Here is an 18772-nt window from a genome sequence, read left to right on the forward strand (position 1 = left end):
GCCTCCAGATGAAGATGAGCGAAGTCCCACCTGCCAGCAAAATGGTGTGCTTTTAGGCCTTCATTGCGTTTATTTTATAATTCTCATTCCCCTCATAGACCATATATACGCTGCTTGAGCTGCTCCTCCGTCTATGGCCTCCATAACCGTTCCAAAGTGGCAGCCGCAATCGCCTAATACCACGCACGATCTCCCTTGGGCGGACATTCTCACTGTGGACCTCTCTAACTACGACACAATAGACAAAAGCGAGCTTGTGGAAACAGTATCGACTGCCCTTCAACGCGACGGATTCTTCTACGTGGTCGGGCATGGTATCGACCAAGCTACCGTGTGTTTTTGCAATTCCGCACTTCCCTCGTCCTCTTAGTCGTTAGCTTGACCGCCAATTCGACCTGGCACAACTCGCGTTTGATGCCGTCTCAATAGAGGAGAAGGAGGCACATCGTGCGCCAATTGCTGAAGAAGGGTCTTTCATGGGGTATAAAGTGCGGCATTCTCACTTGCCATAACGGCCTCTCAATCTCTTTTAGCTCCAAAGGTGGTGGGAGATCAAGGACGGCGTGCGTGATCGCATCGAGCACTACAATTTCTATTTGGGACAGTATGTGTGTGGTTGAACATTGAAGGCTCGAAGACTGAATGACTTAGGATTGACCCCGTTGAAAAACACCCGAAAGCACTGCAACCCCATGTCGAAGAGGTCAAGGCTTTTATCGAGGTATTTTCCATCACCTCTGTCTGGTGTCAGTTACTCATGAACAAGAAGGAATCACGTCAGAAGGTCTTGCGCAAAATTCTATCCCTCATTGATACTGTCCTGGGTTTGAGTAACGGTCATTTGTGGACTCTACACGAAACTGAAGATGGAATGGCTGGAGCCGATGTAACTGCCCCTCGTTCATCTTGTTCATTGACAATCACTCACTATTGCAGGTCTTTCGCTATATGATATACGACCCGCTGACGGAGGACGAAAGTACCATCACCAACGGTGTCATGCTCAATGGACACACGGATTTCAACTCAGTCAGCATCCTTGTCTCGCAACCTATCGCAGCGCTACAAGTCCTGATGCCAGACAACGTCTGGCGTTATGTCAAGCACAAAGATGGCGCGCTGGTCATCAACATAGGAGACCAGCTTTCTTTCATGAGCGGCGGAGTTCTCAAAGGGACTATGCATCGAGGTTTGTTAGGGTTTGTTTGAGTATACTGTTCTGTTCAAGCTGATGGATGCGTACTCAGTTGTCCGCCCACCGCCTGACCAAGCCCACCTTCGCCGCCTCGGGGTGTTCCACTTTGCGCATTTCCTCCATGGTCTACCGCTGGACCTTCTCCCCGGGGAGAAGGTTCGTAGTCATGGCCATCGGATATTCGAGAAGGAAGTGCCCACAACCGATCAGTGCGTTGTTCTTTTCACTTTAGCGGCGCTTCTAAATCTTGATACAGGTGGGAGAAGACGCGTATAAAAAGCTACGGCCGTAAAGAGTTGATCAAAGGCGAGGAGTACGACATTGAGATTATTTCAGGACTTCAGGTTTGTGGATACCTTGCTTCTCGCAGTGGTCGTTTCAATGTTCGGCGTTAGATTCGTCATTACCATTGAGCCAGTGTCGAAAAGCAACTGGTTGAAGGGATAACAGTATTAGCTAGTCCCTCTGTAGTCTGCATTTGATCAAACTGTCACAAATTCGCATTTATCTTCCTGACCACCATGAACGCTGGCCACACCACAATAACTATTGACTTGGTGTGTGTATCGCGCGGCCTCCCTCTATTGCTCTCCTTAATCCGACAAAGGTCCTTGACAGGAGTAGCACTCAAGACGTGCTTCGGGCGATTCTCCATGCAATTCTCTTCCACCGACTCTTTGGACTCGTCAAGCCTCAGATCTTCGATATTTTGGAGGTTACGATGCCTGGTGTGAAGGACAAGGAGATCGAGGCTCTCGTGGAGAAGAAGGTTGATGCATTTACGCGTGCGATTGGCAGCGGAACGAACAAGCGTGGACAAGTGCGTGCATTAATTTCACTAGCCTCCCGCACTCAACCGATCCAGATAACCCTGACACTCTCCGAAAAGAAACAGAAAAAGGGCTGGTTCCAGGTCTACGACGTCTTCGAAGAGGTCCCTTGGGAAACATGGTGTGTTTTCATCTCGATCGCTCTTCAGGTCATCTGAATCCCAATAGGATCGTCAACGCTGAAATCCGTCATCCCAAGTCTGACCGGGGTTTGTTCAGTCGCCCGTTCTCGCTTGACACCCCTGAATTGATTTGTAGAACGCGAACAACTCAAAGAGACCTTGTCAGCCACACTCACCAAGGCTGTCCACACAATGATGGTTCACGCCTCTTCGGAGGAAGCCAGGGACATCGTTCCACCAATCACAAATGCCAACGAAATCTCGCCCTTTCCAATCAACGTTGTGGTTAGCGTTGGCGGTGTCCAGGTCCCCAACTCTTGAATGAACGGGCAAAGTGAGTGGGTACTCAATGCTTCAATGCATCCAATCTCATGTTGGAAACAGTCGGTTTTATTGAGCTGTTGAACCGATTCGCGAGGATCGTGTACTTGATCGAGTCACGATTTGGACGCAAGGCGGCTTACAACTATCGACGGACAGTGGCGACTATGCCATGTTCACCTCCGCTCAACACCAAACTCCTCCCGTCCAGCGCAACCTTCTTCCCGTCCACCTTGACCGATGACCCTTCAAACTCAACTGGAAGCAGAAATAGCCCCTCAGTTGCGGTGGGCGTATTGACCGTGAGCGCAAAAGTGGTTTCGGTTGTCGTCCAAGCAGCGTCGAACCTGCCCAAACTTGTTTCAAAGCCTCCCTCAGCACCCGGCAATCCTGCTGTTTGTGGTGCAATTTGCCATGTTGAGCCTTGGACACCTGTGACGCTGAGACCAAGGACATAAATGGTCAAGGCGGACGTTGGACCGGTTGACCAGCCATGCGCATGGGAGGTGTATGCAGCATCATGATTGTACCCAACATTGGCACGATAACTATAGACTGTCAGCTCAATCAACTGGTGGGAAAACACAAACCCAAGGGAGCCATTAGCGGTGAAGCCTTCCAATAAGGTACTTTGAACAGAAAGATTGGTAGAGAGCATGTAGCCCCATTCTCTATGCAACAAATCCATTGCCCTTGTTGCATTTCCGGCTACAAAATGTGCTTGTAACTATCTGAAGCTTGAGCAAATGACGAATTAATTCACTGGGGGCGATGCTAGCAGCAGCAGCAGTTGAAAGGTGTTATTGGAACCAAGATTTCTCTGTGTTCTCTCAACTGCCATTAGCTGCTGCCGCTAGCTTTGCCCCCAGATGAAGACAAACAAGAAACTTACCTCAAAACTGGATATGAATGGCGAAATTGTATCGGGCAATTTCGGCGCGACGGGACCCAACTCGTTCCAGTTCTTCTCTAATCCGGTGCTGATCAACGCTGCTTGTTCTTTGGTCTGCGTCAAATTGAAAAGTATCGCCAATGAATTTGCGTCCTGGGGTGTCAACGTTGTCGTCATATTGTCGCGATACATCCCCAGCGAAGGGACCCAAAAGGCACGGTTATATGCCGTCTTCAGGGCGGTAGCGTTTGCAAGCCACGCATCGCGCAGGTCTGGCAGCGCCATGGCTTCTCCAAGCTCCGCACTGGTGAGCAGCACGCGGTAGAGGATCGCATTTCCTTCGGCATTGAAACCACCTCCGCCTTGCCGGGCCCAATCGCGCAAACCCGTGACATTCATAAGCCCGTTCGTTGAATTTACTTTGGCCTCGAGGAATGCGACCGCTTTCGTATAGTTGGTCCAGATAGTCTGCAGCCATACACGATCGCCAGAGTAAAGGTAGTAGTTATCTGACGTCCGTGAGTTACAAGTAGGCACAAGTCAACAGCGTACTTACGGGTTCCAATAAGCGTCCAGCAATGGTACGTGTCGCTGTTCAGCTGGCTAAGCGGCGGGCCCGATTCGGGCAGAGCGCCTGTCTTAGGGTTGATATGGGCAAACATGGTCGAAATCGCATTCCGAGTCGGAATGAGATCGTTTGTCGAGACGAATTGTGTTGGGACGGCAATACCCATGTCTCCTGTGGAGCAGATTTCAGTTTGTGTAGAGTAAACAACAAAGGACAAACCTGGCCAAACTGCGCTGGATCACCGAATTGAGTTATGACGGTATTGCAAGGAGAAATCACTCACCGATCTCGCTTTGCGCCTAAATGGCTGTTTTCATTTGACTCAAACGTTCGCAAACAACTTACCATCTACGATGATAGGTCCTGCAACACCCAGAGTTGCATTATTGGCCCAGTCTGAATCAACATAAGCTTCGATGTTCGTGTGAGTTCTTCTGTACTCACGTCCAGCAGACTCGAAGGGAACCATCCTCCCAGTGTCTAACGGCACAGTATTTGTCTGTACTGTGTAGGCGCCAGCCATCCAAACTGCGATCGTTTGAGTGAACATGAGTAAGAGAAAAGATTTACTAGCCTTTTGTCAAAAAGTCTGGGTCATGATAGAACGGGTCTTTCGCGTAGAAATAACCCGCATATGCTCGAAGGTTGTCGACATGTGGCATGAAAGATATGGCACAAGAGACGTTGGAGATGGCGAGTTGGGCTCCCGTGAGCACGATGCTCAAGTATCGAAATCCACCGCGCAGCGAAAATTCCGGTTGTGTCCAAAGTCCGGTCGAAAGCGGGGCAGGGATCGGGAAAACTGCATCATAAGTGGTGGAGGCGTCAGGGAAAGAGGAGTCGTCTGAGGCGAAAGAACGAATAAACATCGGCGATTCCGTGAATGACAGCGCCAGAGAGGAGGTGGAAGAGACCGCGTCAAAGTTGAGGGAGATGAGTCCGCCAACCTATGCATTGTTAGACGTAAATCGAAAAAATAATCGAGCAAACTCACCTCTTTCCCGAAGTCCAGTGTCAACCATGACCCATTCCCACTCAGAGTTGCGCTACCCGTATTGTCCAGTAGTGCATCCGCACCAGTCACTGCGCCGACGGTTGAGTGAATGCTGGCTGGGTAAACAACCCTCGAGTTTGGTGCGTAGTTGAAAGCATCCCATGGCCCAGACGGCGCCAGGCATACGACTGACTCAGCGAAGGATATCAACGCGAATGTTAATCGCATTTGAAGAGATGGCATAGCTTTCCAAATCTCCCTTTTTATGTCGACGGGGCGTCATAGAAGTGGGTGGTCAGACGACCAAAACGAATGCGTCGCCGGACCGCTGGGAGTTGTGAGCCGCTGACGTGGTGGTCAATTCCATTTCCAAGCGTTGTGTTGGCTTTTGGGCATATGATGCCAGTTTGGAAGGAAGAAAGCAGGAAATAAATTTCAAGTCACATGACAAGGTGGGGCACAAATGGATTCGATACAAAGAGGCTAGAAATACAGTTGAATCAGAGACGGCTTCTGTCTTGTCATCTTCGCTGCTTAAAGGTACGCGTAATCCGAGTCTCCGTCATCTTTTCCCTCATCATGCACAGACGGTGTAAAAACCAGGCAACCCATCTTTTGCTCCCAAGTAACGCGGTCAACCATCGCTGTGTGGAGAAGTAGCGCTGGAGCCTTGGTAATGGGGTCAATCGCATACGCGTCGACAAGCTCGCTGAGGTGAAGGATAACGCGCGAGAGACATGCGGAAAGAAGGGCGAGCATGAAACTAGGGAATGTTAATTGGCAGAAAGCGGGCGAAGTTGGACCCACTTGGAGAACATCGCCACCACGCCGACTGATGGAGAAACACCCACTATGGCTGCAGATATGGAAAACGACACCGAGACTACAGGGACTTGAGTTGGAATGTTGCATTGAAGGACGGAAACGCACAAAAGATAACCAGATATAAGAAGCCGCCGCTATATTCGTCGTTAGCATCAGATTCCAACCGTGACAAGAAAGGAGGCCGCACTCTTGAAGACAGCGCTTCCATACAGACAGATGCTTCAATGTCCGTATGTTATGCACCAATCGTGTCACCATGAAGACGGAAAGAATTCCATGAAGGGCGAAAGAAGGGACGAAAACAAGCCAGAATTGGGATGGCGGAGGGTCTGAGCAGTAGGATAAACCGCGTCGGGGCATTTTGACGAGTTGTGAATGCAGGTCATGGAATTGGATGACAAGGGTTGCGACCGATCCACAAGAACACCAGAGGTATGCGAGAAGAAGAGTGTAGCGCGCTGTGATACTGGTCCTGAATAAGTACCAGAGCCGCAGAATGAGAACTCCTGGAATGATGTTATGAGAGCTGAAAGCAATCGGCATGAGTATACCTTGGATGATCGCCATGGCTGCGAGATTGAGGGGAAAGTTGACTCGAAGGGCAATATCGCAACTGAGAAAAGTTGAGGAGGGGGCGACAAGTATGATGCAATAGTTACAACTAGGCTAGCGTTATTCGATAGGCAGGAGGATGCCAATAGTTCATACCTGTGGAGGAAATTGGCTGGCATAGAAGTCTACCAGTATGCGGAACCTAGCTAATATTGAGGCCCTGAGCAAGGGGCAGAAACTATAGGCACGCACGTCAATACTCCAAGAGTAAAATAACGATTCTGAAAGACATGGGTCAGAGCAGGTGAGAAATAGATAAAAGGAAGCAAACCAGTAGAAAGAGAAGCCTTGATATTGACCATGACCCAGACCAGAAGTGGCGGACCTCCTCGTCAAGAGTTATGCAGTAGTCCCAGAGAAAGAGCATGAAGGACGCCAACGCAAACGACCTGCCCTCGATAACATGTCCTACCGTGAAAGCCAACCCAGTTGGCCCCAAGTTTGGAGGCATGGTCGAAGCCGGCTAGTGAGCACTAGCCTGAGGACGAAAGAGCACAGTGGGATATCTGCCAGAGAGATAGAAGGTTACCATCGCTGTGCTCGTTGTTGGGAGGGGTGTGACTAGATGTGACGTGTTCGCCGTGGCATTAGCACGTGACACCCACCGGGCACCCCGCTCACCCCGCTTTTGCCCCGCTTCAAGTTACAGTATCTCGGACACGCACACAACAGCGACCGACGACATTGTCGTTCACCCGCGGATCGTTACGATCTCTTTCCGACTCGCTGCCACTTTGTCCTCATACCACGTCAAGACTCAAAATGTCGACAAGCTTGCTCCGTAATAGCATACCAGTTGCATTTCCGAGCATTTCCGGTTAATCAAAATGTGACTTTATAAAACCCGGCCAAGTCCTTCTCTGTGCCTTTTCCCTCGAACACCACCTTATGTTTGGCGTCGTACACAGTCACATCGACCTTTGACACCACAAAGCTGTATACGCCGACGAGCGCGGTCGGCACCTTGTTGCCCTTGAACGTGCCGGTTCCTTTCCACTGACAGCCACACTGGCCTGCTTTGCCGCCGTCAAAAACGGCTGACAACTTTGAGCCGTTGGCAGTGAGGACTAGTGTTGAGTTGGCATTGCTGGCAGTGGTGCCTTCTGAGAACTCATGGGCCGCTGCGATACCATCCTCTGGGTCCGCGAGCTGTGGTTGCTCTGCTACTAGTACGCCAGCAGCTAGTTTGAAACGTGTAAATGAAAGTGGAGATTGACAATAGATGTATGCCTACCATTCAAGTTTGCATCTTGGTGAAACATGAGTTTAATATGAGGAAGAGGTTGCAATTGTAAAGCTAGCAATGTTCTGAGGTAGTCTCTACTTCACTCAGGCTTAAATAGGCCGCGGTATAAAGCGCTAGGTGAACAAGACAGCGTGCACGACATTGGTTCCTTATATTGCAAACACCGGTGCCAGAATTTACCACCGGACTCAGCTGTTGCCTGAAAGGTGTGTTCCTTGCGCGAAGAATGAAATTAGTGTGTGTTCACGGAACTTGAAGTACAGTCCTTCAAAGAAAAGTTGAACTTAGATATTGATATAAAACAGGGATAATGGATCATGCCTCAGGCTATTACTGCGGCAACTCACAAACGGGCCTTGGAGTTTCCTCTCAATACCACCAACGAGCCTAGGAAATCATTCCAACTTCCCTCATCCACGATCGGAGCGGTCACATACGGCGCCGCTCCGCAGTTTCTCAACCATTCATCGAGCATTGGCAACGCCTCTTGAACGGCAGTGACCTCCTGTTCGAGCAACTGCTCTCGCTTGAATCCTAGGTGCTCGATGTACCACCCTTGGTCTTCCCGCATCGCCGAAGCCAGATACAGCTTCAAAATGTGTTTGTCCAGTCCTGCAGAAACAGCGGACGCGTAGGCATAGTGCATCCCGATTGCCTCGACAATCTTGGCACACTGTGGAAGTACTCTCTGAGCAAATTCGATCGATCGATGAGCCCCTTTGCATGGTCCGGCAAGGGTCGCACGAGCAGATACGAGAAGGTGTTTAGCGTGATGAGCTAGAGGATTGTCTGGTGTGTGCAAGCCAGGTAAGAACGCCGAATCGAGCTCATATCTTTTCAATATAAGTTCCGTGGCGAGTCCTGTTAACAATGAGAACTTGACTCCACAACTCAGTTTAAACGCACTGATAGACAATACCAGAATATCGCCTTCAGCAATTGCATTCCCTCGAAGATCAATCTAAACAATAAGTCAAACGAGCGACACAGAAATCCAAGTAAACCTACGTGTAGCTGAGATAAGGTATTATAACTGAAAAGACCTTGGGCACCACATCGTTCCGACAGTCTATATAAGGCTGCCAAAGCATCCTTCATGGCAACAGCTTTGAAAGACACCGAAATTCCGTGTCGGACGCGCATGTCAAGCCCGGGTTTCACGAAGACGCTGGTCGCACGCTGATAGAATGCCTTCAAAACGAAATGCTGGGCAAGCGCTTCGAGAATCGGTCCGTGCTGCGTGGGGAAGTTGATGATTGGTTGGCCTGCAGACAGCCGGCGCTGACTGTATTTGGCCGCAATAAAGGCTGAATGAGCAAGCGCGGGGATGGTGGTTGCAGAGAATGAGATAGAACCAACAGCAGCACGCCAGATTGTCTTGTGGAAATCAGCCTCTTGTTCCGTGTCTTTGGTCAATAATGCAGCTGCTGGGAGATGTAGATTCTCGAACGAAATGATACAATGCTGAAGTGGCTCGGAGCCCCCACGAAACGGTAAGATCCTGTTCTAACCTTAGCACAAGAACCATATAATTTACGGTGCCTACATACCTTATAACAACCCCAGGAAGTACATTGAGGCCATCGGTAAGAGAAACCAGAAAGGGGCGGACACCGAGATCTTGCTTATGCTTAAGGAGTCGAGCAAAAACTACAGCAACACTTGGAATTCCAGATGGAGCCATTGCCGACATATATCTGGAGGACAATCAGCCAAAATGTTCGCCATCATGGTAGAGAAAGAGTACTTTGCTGCTCCTGGATGAGGTGTATTGAGAACAAAACCTGACATGTCTTCCAACATCTCCGCTGTGGTCTCTAGGTTTGGTGCATCTAGTCCGTGATCAATCTCGGTTATACAAGCCAGTCCACTAATAGATAATTAGAGGCCACACAGAAAATATCAACAAAGAACACACGAAACTCGGTATGCCAATAAGTCTTGTAGAACACCCTTCAAGTCCTCTCGCTGACCAACATGGTCCAATATTGTGCCCACAACAGTATTGAACTGGATAGCAAGCAAGACGAGTGGCGCGAAGTTGGTGCAGAAGATGGGGTCCATATGGAACTCCCAAAACTTGGGGGACAAAGAGGCGATGTCATTTAGCGTCAAAGCACACACTTCAGCAAGCTTTTGAGCCTTCTTGACCGTGAGGATCACACTGTCCGCAGGTTTCAGCGAGTGGGTTGGTCGTTTGAAAAGCGGTGTGTCTAATAAACTGTCAGTCATAAGTGATAAGTGGGGCTTATGGGACAAGGCATACCGAGCCATTTATATACCTGATTTCGACACTGTACGGGGAGTACTTATTAGTGCAGGCAATGCCTTCGCGTGAGGGAGGATGTCTACTCTCGGTGCGCAGTCTGGGACAGCAGGGATGATGGAAATGGAAAGCGCAAGGGAGTAGATCCGAGTCCTTGAGCTATTCAAATGGAAGGTGAGTCAAAAGACTGGCGCTTCGAGTCTTGCACAGGTCTAAGTGAGCGTGCTCCCGTACAGTACCACCTATATGCCTAATCATCCGGCCGCCACACAAGAATGCGCTTGGAGGGAGGATAAGCATGATGTCACGCTTCCTTATGGCGTTCATGAAGACCGTCGAGGGACATTGAAAGAGTTGGAAGTAAGATCGAATCGTGTGACCGCCGTGACAGACTCACACAGATCTCTCGAGACAACGCACGACTCCGCAATAACCGCCAACGGCCCAAGTTCATAATTTACTGCCAACATAACCCTCGCTCCCATTGAACACTTTCAAAGAGCCCACAAAATCATCCCATCGTTGCTTATCCACAATTGGCGCCTTGACATACTTCTCCGCCCCACACATCGCCATCCACTTGCCCAGCAACGGGAACGCCTCTTTGACAGCACTAACCTCTCCATCCAGCAGCTGCCCCTGCGTCAGCCCCAAGTGCTCTATGTACCAACCCTGGTCCTCCCGCAAAGCCACAGCCAGATATAATCCCGTTATCCGCTCGTCAAGTCCCGCCGAGACAGCAGAAACGTAAGCATAGCTCATTCCGATAGCTTCCACGATCTTGGTGCACTGCGGGAGAATGCGACGGGCAAACTCCTCCGAACGATGAACACCTTTGCATGGCCCAAAAAGGGTTGAGCGGGCGGTAGATAACAAACCCTCGGCGTGGCGAGTGAGTGGGTTGTCCAAGAGTGAAACCGGGAGGCCAGAAAAGAACACCTCGTCGAGAGCGTATCTTCCAAGTAATAGCTCTGTGACCAGTCCTAGATTGCTCCCATCAGTCTCGCCCCCGCAACAACGACTCATACTGACTGATGGAGAGTACGAGGATATCACCCTCTGCAACCGCATTTCCTCGTAGGTCAGCCTAACAGTCATCAAAATGAAGCTCGTTCAGAAAGGAAACGACCACAAACATGCATCTGGGACAGTCCATTATAGTTGAACAGCCCTTGTGCGCCACACCGTTCCGACAGCTTCAGCATCGCGTTCTGTCCGTCTCTCGTTGCAACGGCTTTGAAGCAAGTCGCGATCCCGTGCCGAACATCCATACTCAGTCCCGGCCTCATGAAGGCCATCGCGGCCCTTTGATAAAAGACTCCAAGCACGAAATGCTGCGCAAAAGCTTCCAGAATGGGGCCGTGTTGGGTCGGGAAGGCGATTACCGGCTTGCCGCCAGTGACTAAACGTCGCTGGCTGTATTTTGCGGCGATGGTTGCTCCGTGTGCGAGTGCTGGAATGGCAGTAGCAGAAAGAGACAGGGAGCCCACAGCAACGCGCCAGATGGTCTTTTGGAAAGAAGTATTGGAGCGGTGGTCAGGCATCAATAAGGCGCTAGCGGGGAGATATAGATTGTGGAATGAAGTGATTGAATGCCAGACAGGCGATGAGCCGCCCCGATCTGGAAGAACTCTGCATCGCTAAGTGAGATGTTGCAAACAACAACTAATATTACCGAGTGACGACACCGGCCAAGGTGTCTTCTCCATTGGTGAGATTGACAAGAAAAGGTCGGACCCCGAGGTCCTTCTTGTTCTTGATCAAGCGGGCCATAACGACTCCAACGCAAGGAATACCACAGGGTGTGACCGGCGGCATATATCTGAGGGAGTTAGATATTGCATTAAAAAAGGGAATATGTTCAACGCACTTTGCTGCTCCAGGATGGGGCGTATTGAGGATGAATCCAGACCCGTCTTCCAGCATCTCTGCTCTGGTTTCTAGGTTCGCTGCGTCGAGTCCATGATCCAGCTCAGTTAAGCAAAACTGGCCTCTAGAAACAGTCTCAGTTTATGTAGATGTGAACGGTAGACGACCTACGACACGCGATAGGCCAAAAGGTCCGCCAAGAGGCTCCTTAAGTCGGCCCGTTGTCCAACGTGCTCCAAGATAGTCCCCAAGACGAGGTTATACTGAATCGACATCATGACTATTGTTGCCGGGTTGTCGCAGACAATCGGGTCGGTGTGGAAGGCCCAGAACTTGGGGGACAGTGATGAAATATCTTCCAGAGAGAGCCCATACGCTTCAGCAAGCTTTTGTGCCTTCCTGACCGTGATTTGGACACGTTCTTCGGGCTTGAGTGAATGCTCGCCAACTTTATATAGCGGGGAGTCTAGCAAGGCGTCAGTCATGTCGGACCAGAGGAGGACAACATTCATACACCACCCGTTTTATACCAACTGCTGGTGTCTGTGTGGGTCATCGGCTCGGAGTTGGATTCAGAATTTGACTGTGAAACCACGTCGGACAATTCACAAATAGCTGTCTTTACGCGCCAGAAGTCGGTTCCAGGCATGAAGAATGGCGGGCACTTGACGTTAGAAATGCTTCTTTCTGTGTCCTCTTGCAGGGTCCACATCATAGCAAGCGAGAAGGTTAGTTGTAGGCACGGTCACACCACAGCGACAAGCGGGTGAATTTGATACCAGTAGCCTCCTACACGCGTCAGCTTTTTGGTAAGTATTTTGTGGACATTCAGACTCAGCAAACGCGCCAAAAACATATATTGACCAAGATGATTCCGATCTTGCTGTCGCTGGAATGACGCTTGGAACTGTTGATGACATTGTTCGCAGATTAAGTCGCTGTCGGGGCAAACTCAACTGCACTCGCCGGTCGAGCCAAGAGAGTGCAAAAGTAAAGGATGACCCAAAGCCATGACGATAGGGGACTGTGAGATGGGACGGAAGAATCAACAAAATGTCGCAGTCAGTGAAAATTAGCCCAGCAGCGACTGGGCGCCCAAAAGTACAAGTTTTTTTACAAGAGAACCGCATACGATATACTTACCGTCGTCCTATTTACACTGTTGTTCATGTCTCTTCGTCGCCGTCATAAAGAATGCAAATGCTCTACATAGCAGAGCTATGTCTTCTCCCCGAATCGCCAGCCTCCTTCCGCTTCCCAGCGGTTTGCACCGCCCTCCGTCTCCCTTCTAGATTCACATGCGTGCTTGACCAGCCAGGAGGAACATATTCTCCGTCGGCCCAAGCATCGCTGTTTTCCCCATCAAAATCATCCAGGTCGTCTTCTTCCTCAGCAACAGCTTGCGGCAGAGGGTCAGTCTTTGGTCCATGACCAGCTAATGGAGGAGAAGGTCGACGAGTTGATACAGGAACAGACGAAGTCGAGCTTCGTGATCGCTTGGTCGTTGTCGCTGGCTCGCTACCAATGGGTTTGCGCATCTTGGTGTTCAGTTTGGGCTCAGCATAATTAACGCTTTTGCGGGTCCGCCGCTCACGACCACCAGCCTCAGTGTCAGTCTCCATCACGGGAACTTCTCGGTCCAAGGATGACGATGAACCAGAGGAAACCGGTTGGGACTCGATGACAACGGGTAGAAGTTGTGGTTCGGGAGGTGGTGGACTGGGTGGGGCGGGGGCAAGGAATGCGCGAGCTGGAGGGGGTGGCAATGGCTCCAACGACAAGATATCTGGGTCTGGTTTCGGTCGAGTGCGGGGAGAGTTGGCGTTTGTAACATCCTTTAGCTTTGCCTTGGGCTTGGCGGAGGCATCTCGCATTACCCGCTTGCGTTCCTTTTCTCGCACTTTCTCGTTTTCTCGCTCCAAATCATTTTCACTCCCGCCGCCCAGGCCACCGTCGTCAAGTTCAAGACCGTCTAGGTCTATGACAGCGAGGTCAAGCAGCAGACCACTCTGGCGTCGCTTCTTGGTGGGAAGAATGAGGCTGGAAAAGTCCATAGCCAGTTGAGGTTGGGAAAACGCCAACGCCGGTATCTCGGTTGGTGGGGTACTGGATCGAGCAGGTAGGGGTAGTCGAGAGGCACTAAGGCGAGGCTTTTTCTTGCTCTTGCGTGGTGGTGAGCCGTGAACATCCTCCGGCTCCTCGTCCTCGTTGATATTAGGAACTTGCGGCTCCCGGGAGAGTCGATTAACCGTTGGATTATTTAAGTATGTGCTGTTTCGAGGGGAGGGTGTTTTCCTGCGTGGGGGGGTTGGCGTTGGTGATGCAGTGAGAGGAATGTTATATATGTCTCGCATAGCAGCGAGCTGAGAAGAGAGTGTATGGGCCTAAAACAGTGGGGCGTCAGAACAAGCAGAAGGAATGATACGCCTCATGGCCACGCACCGCAGTCTGGGCGTCAAACAGTATTTTGCGCGACTTTTCACGCTCCCGTTTGAGCTCAGTAGTGAGGGTAATTTCGGACGCGCGCAATCGCAGGTTCTCAGCGTAGAGTGTCGATATCTCGGTGTTAAGCTCTTCAATCTTCATGCTTAGCGTAGAGTTTAGTCTGAAGAGAAAATAAGCATCCGAAGATCGTATCCCAAGGCAGACAAGGCTCCCAGCTGGCCCTAGTCTTGTTCTAAACGGTGGCAAGACCTCGACAACCCCCTTCGGTGGCAGGTTGTGTTAGAGCAGATGGGAAGGCCGCTAGGCCGGTTGGGAGATGCAAAACCTGTACTCACTTAGTGATATGCTTGTTTGCGAGGAGGAATTTCTTCTTGACTGAGAGGGAATAAGAAACTGGGGACGACGAGATTGGTAGTCACTCACAATTTTCGAATTCGACCAGAGCATCGTTCTGGCGAGCACCCATGGACACACGGGACTCTCGCCTGCTCATCGCGGACTACCACGGCGACAGCGAGTAGCACAGCCGGGTGTCGTCGTCGGGCAAGGTGGAAGAGAAGATCAAGCGAGATTTTGATACAAACAACCATCACGTGCGTTTCTGCCTCTCCCGGGCCGCGGCCACCAAAATGCCACCGATTGGAACCCTTGTACTTGGTCCCTCAGTCCGCGCTCGCGCCTCTTCAACAACACCCCACCACAAACAGCCTCGTTGTAATGACATATAGCGCCTTTTGCATGAAAGGGGATTTGTTTGATATCTCCACAAGGAAAATATCCATTCCATCTAAACACGAGGCAGCGGAGAAAACCGCGTCAAAATCTGTCTTTTGTAACTGTCGTCTGCAACCAATCGTACGCATCTAATCGGTATTTAACGCATCTTGGACTCTCAGTCTCCCCGAAGCCTCACAAGGTGGCGCACTTTAGGCGAGCCTCGAGGCGGCCCACGTATCCCCTCGTGGCTATCTGGTTTCGAATGCGCGGCTCACGATAGAGCGTCAGCGGCCATAAAGGCTTCTCTTCTCATGTCCGTCGACTTTGTCGCTCATTGCACATTCCCAAAGGAGCCACGATCGAGGCCCAATCCGGACAAGATGCCCCAGAAGAAGCTCTATCCTATGAGACAGACATCGGGAGAACATCTCGGCCAACTGAGACACGCGAAATCTCTCGGACATCTTTACAAGCGTCAATTGATCGCAAGCTTTAGCCAAGTTCCAGGACCAACATTCACGTTACTCGTACCAACAAAGTACACTTCTCCTCAGTTGAGACTGTTCATACAGCTGACCCCGATGTCTCGTTGGTATCCCGAGGCTGGCTACATCTCTGTGAATAGGCCTTGTCCAAATCACGATCAGGAATCTGCTTAGCTGTGAGCCACTTTCATACTGGGAACCAGCAGCAAGAAATTTACCGGCAATCTGGCAATATACGCCAACAAAGTTGCCCCTGCTGCAAACTGAAAGACGACACGCAGACTATCCGCATACGACTCCCGTGCTGCCAATTGAACCACTGGCGGCAAGTCCCTTATAATGTTGCTGGACCGACGGATTTTATCGATTATCTGCTTACAATTAGAACACGCACGCTGTCTCGTTGAACTTGCCTCTACGGCATCCTCTGAATGTATCCTTTCCGTCAACGCTGCGTCCAGTCGAGTTTGGAATATGGCGGAGGATATGGCAACCCCACCGACCTGGCCTGCAAGCAAGATGAAGGAATTTAGTCACCGATAAAACAGACTTATGTACCCATCCCGCGGAACAGTGCACCGAAGCCGGTCCCTACGGCTGTTTGCGATTCTGAGGACTTTATCAGCTTGTCGAAGGAAGGCTGTTGGGGTGGGCCGTCTACCATGAAGATGGGCAAGCAATGCGACTATGAAACCATCAACACCGAGACGACCTTCGAAGCGACAGGCTTACTCAAGTTGGTCTGCATAACCACGGCATTGCCGAAGCCCAGGGGAACCTACAACGAAGTCAATCGGTTATATGGACACTATTCCCGACGCACGATGCTCAGCCAGGACTGCAACGACCCGGAACTCATCGACATCCTCGACAGCATTACCGCGCCGAAGAATGGAAAGCACCCGAAGACGATATTGACCACCTTGTACCGCCCCGTCCAGTGCATCATGACACCAGCAAACACGGAACCCAGCGATGCAGCGACGCTGTTTGGCGTAATATGTAGACCAGCCGTGGACGCGCTTTCGAGCATGACTGTCTGGAACCAGACAGGGAAGAAGTAGCTGACGGAGAAGTTGCAAGTTGCGGAGAGGAAGTTGGATACGCCGATGAGGGCGGGCACTCTCTGCCGGAGCATGGAAGGCGAGAGAACGGGGTCAGATGCGACGAAGCTTTCGACAAGGAAGAAAAGGGTGATGAACGCGATACCGCAGAGGAGTGGGATGAAAACCCAAGGGTCGGACCACTGCAAGGATATCAGTCAAGGGCAATTGTCAGACCAACACTTGCGTTGAGCATCTCGTTGTAACGCATACTCAAGAAAAGCAATAGAGATCCTAGGGAAACGAAGAGCGTGAGACTACCCCAGTAGTCTATCCGTCTCAAGATTTCCTTCGCACTCTTTGACTTCCCCTGCATTAAAGTCAAATCGAATATCGAGCGATGGAAAACGGAACGGACCGAAGTAACATAACGGAGGCTACGTGATGTCAGAAGAAACGACACGAAGAAGAGTGGAAGTTGAAGGAGGAAGGCTGCGCGCCAACCCAACCTAAAGCCCAAAAGTTTCAATCCAACGCTAATAAACTCCCTAGCTTCGTACCAGTCGGCTATTATCCCACCGAAAACGCCTCCGAGACCGGTTCCTAACTGGCTTAGTTCATAATGATATTCCAATACACCAAAGAAAACTCACCGCATTGAAACAGCTGGCAGCTCCTTGCACCAACCCACGGTCCTAAAAATCGTGACTTGAGAAAACTAGAAAAGCAAAACGACAAACACGCAAAGTGTACATATCGCTCACGATGATGCTAGAGTCACATATTGGTTTTGTGGTAGATCGACAGAAAAACAAACCTAGCAGTAGTAAATAGCCCGCCACTACCCATTCCTGCTATCTGTGAGGGAGATCATATAAGCGAGAGAAAGGAAATCAAGAGCAACGAACAAAACGGGCTGCGATGAGCATCTCCATGTTTTGGGACAAGCCACAACCTATTGCCCCAAATGCTGAGAACAAGAGAGCAGTGTGGTTGGCGCGTCGACGGCCAAGGACATTGCATAGACGACCGTAGAGCGGCGTGAAGGTACATGTTGCGAGAAGATACCTAAAAAGACTGGTAAGTGATACTCCAATAAGTCAGACGAACGCACGCCGTCCCGAGCCAGGCAGCTTGATGAAACCTTTGGAATTCGGATGATATAGCCGGCATCACTATTAGCTGACATGAGCTATCTGAAGAAAGAGGTGGCTTGGCGCACTAGTCGGGACAAGAGTAGCTAGACGGCTGAGTGAGCGAACGGCATAGAAACCAGTGCGTAAACGGACAGTTCAATGCCTGGAAGCGGGTTTCAGGTCTTTTTAACAATATGAAGCACTTATGGCGGTACCCCCAGAAAATTTGCCAGCCATATTCCACACAAAATCGACCTTCTATTCCACCTAGATATTTGCAAAGGGCCGAGCTCGGTGGGCGTTTTCGGCTTCAGCTCGTCGTCTTCTGGTGGTGGTCGGGGAAGCAGCGGGTCCCGTTCGGTGGCCATGAAGAGTAGACCGCAAGAGCGAAGTGCGGATTGAGTGGACACCCCATATACGCGCGGCAAGGCTTTTAATATGACAAATCGCTTGCTCAACGCATCAGCATCGTGCCCCGTCTACCACATGCGGTGGCAGTCTTCCGTGGGCGGCCAGTTGGATCAAACAACTGGATGTTGACTTCGATGGGTAGGTCAGGCGCGATGTGCTTTGAATTTCAGCCTTCGCCATCGTGCAGCTTCATGAGAAAAACGCTTCAATATCGGCACCCGCGTGTGCATCGCTTCAAACAAAATGAACAGCGACTCTGGTTGATTGAGATACTTGACGCACCAAGTAGACTGGCAGCAATCAGAATTTTCGAAGACTCTACAATACGGCATCGGAAGCGGCGGAGTATGGCGTTGACCCTAGATTGGGGATTTTGGTTTGACTTTAGATGAATTATGAGAACTTGGATGAACGCCAGACGCTTATTGTGGTAACTGGTTAACTTCCCTACTCACTGATCGGAACATGATTCGGATCAGTGGTGATCGGAGGCGTCGTCTTGAAGCGCTTAAACGACTGGTACTTTACTTTACTTCACCGGGAGTCGGCGATTTTGAGTTTGACACCTTCATGTTGGTACAATCTTCAAATAATTACAAAATAAATATTGCGTTTACAATAGCAGTTTCGTCCTGCTGAATTATGTAGTGCTTGGCGTCCCGCTCTCAGGCTAGCGACGGCTTCCCATTGCGCTCCTACAAGCCGAGCAATATCCGTTGATAGTAGGAGCTAGTAGAACGCGTTAGCCATCGCGAAACAGCGACAAAAGCGCGGACGCACTGTACTGCTCGGGAA

General features: G+C 50.5%; 5 protein-coding genes across 5 annotated transcripts; 1 reads left to right on the forward strand and 4 right to left on the reverse strand.

Annotated features, from left to right (window-relative positions):
* Positions 1 to 1716: 1716 nt before the first annotated feature.
* On the forward strand, positions 1717 to 2468 carry MIND_00010200 (uncharacterized protein; the record flags this gene model as incomplete). The annotated part of the gene is made up of 5 exons (XM_037357074.1): positions 1717 to 1752; positions 1803 to 2015; positions 2061 to 2146; positions 2194 to 2234; positions 2284 to 2468. 5 exons carry the CDS (start codon positions 1717 to 1719, stop codon positions 2466 to 2468), a joined length of 561 nt encoding a protein of 186 aa, XP_037224984.1.
* A 145-nt stretch (positions 2469 to 2613) lies between these two features.
* Positions 2614 to 5165, reverse strand: MIND_00010300 (Six-hairpin glycosidase; the record flags this gene model as incomplete). The annotated part of the gene is made up of 10 exons (XM_037357075.1): positions 2614 to 3016; positions 3059 to 3195; positions 3361 to 3869; positions 3917 to 4099; positions 4148 to 4161; positions 4212 to 4227; positions 4274 to 4324; positions 4373 to 4456; positions 4503 to 4875; positions 4923 to 5165. The coding sequence occupies 10 exons, from the start codon at positions 5163 to 5165 to the stop codon at positions 2614 to 2616; spliced, it is 2013 nt and encodes a 670-aa protein (XP_037224985.1).
* Positions 5166 to 7948: 2783 nt separating this feature from the next.
* On the reverse strand, positions 7949 to 12225 carry MIND_00010400 (Acyl-CoA dehydrogenase NM domain-like protein; the record flags this gene model as incomplete). The annotated part of the gene is made up of 12 exons (XM_037357076.1): positions 7949 to 8466; positions 8512 to 8566; positions 8614 to 9106; positions 9156 to 9302; positions 9353 to 9475; positions 9524 to 9818; positions 10333 to 10854; positions 10904 to 10958; positions 11008 to 11503; positions 11547 to 11693; positions 11742 to 11864; positions 11912 to 12225. 12 exons carry the CDS (start codon positions 12223 to 12225, stop codon positions 7949 to 7951), a joined length of 3288 nt encoding a protein of 1095 aa, XP_037224986.1.
* Positions 12226 to 12945: 720 nt separating this feature from the next.
* Positions 12946 to 14678, reverse strand: MIND_00010500 (uncharacterized protein; the record flags this gene model as incomplete). Its single annotated transcript, XM_037357077.1, has 4 exons — positions 12946 to 14124; positions 14183 to 14345; positions 14521 to 14560; positions 14609 to 14678. The coding sequence occupies 4 exons, from the start codon at positions 14676 to 14678 to the stop codon at positions 12946 to 12948; spliced, it is 1452 nt and encodes a 483-aa protein (XP_037224987.1).
* Positions 14679 to 15466: 788 nt separating this feature from the next.
* MIND_00010600 (Vacuolar amino acid permease) lies at positions 15467 to 17934 on the reverse strand (the record flags this gene model as incomplete). The annotated part of the gene is made up of 17 exons (XM_037357078.1): positions 15467 to 15553; positions 15606 to 15895; positions 15946 to 15996; positions 16049 to 16072; positions 16120 to 16165; positions 16211 to 16633; positions 16672 to 16800; positions 16849 to 16939; positions 16991 to 17037; positions 17084 to 17125; positions 17171 to 17201; positions 17248 to 17288; positions 17339 to 17498; positions 17545 to 17605; positions 17653 to 17670; positions 17720 to 17729; positions 17782 to 17934. 17 exons carry the CDS (start codon positions 17932 to 17934, stop codon positions 15467 to 15469), a joined length of 1704 nt encoding a protein of 567 aa, XP_037224988.1.
* Between the last annotated feature and the right edge of the window lie 838 nt (positions 17935 to 18772).

The sequence above is a fragment of the Mycena indigotica genome (assembly GCF_014461135.1).
Source record: "Mycena indigotica strain 171206Taipei chromosome Unknown Mind.scaff0001, whole genome shotgun sequence".
Taxonomy (NCBI): domain Eukaryota; kingdom Fungi; phylum Basidiomycota; class Agaricomycetes; order Agaricales; family Mycenaceae; genus Mycena; species Mycena indigotica.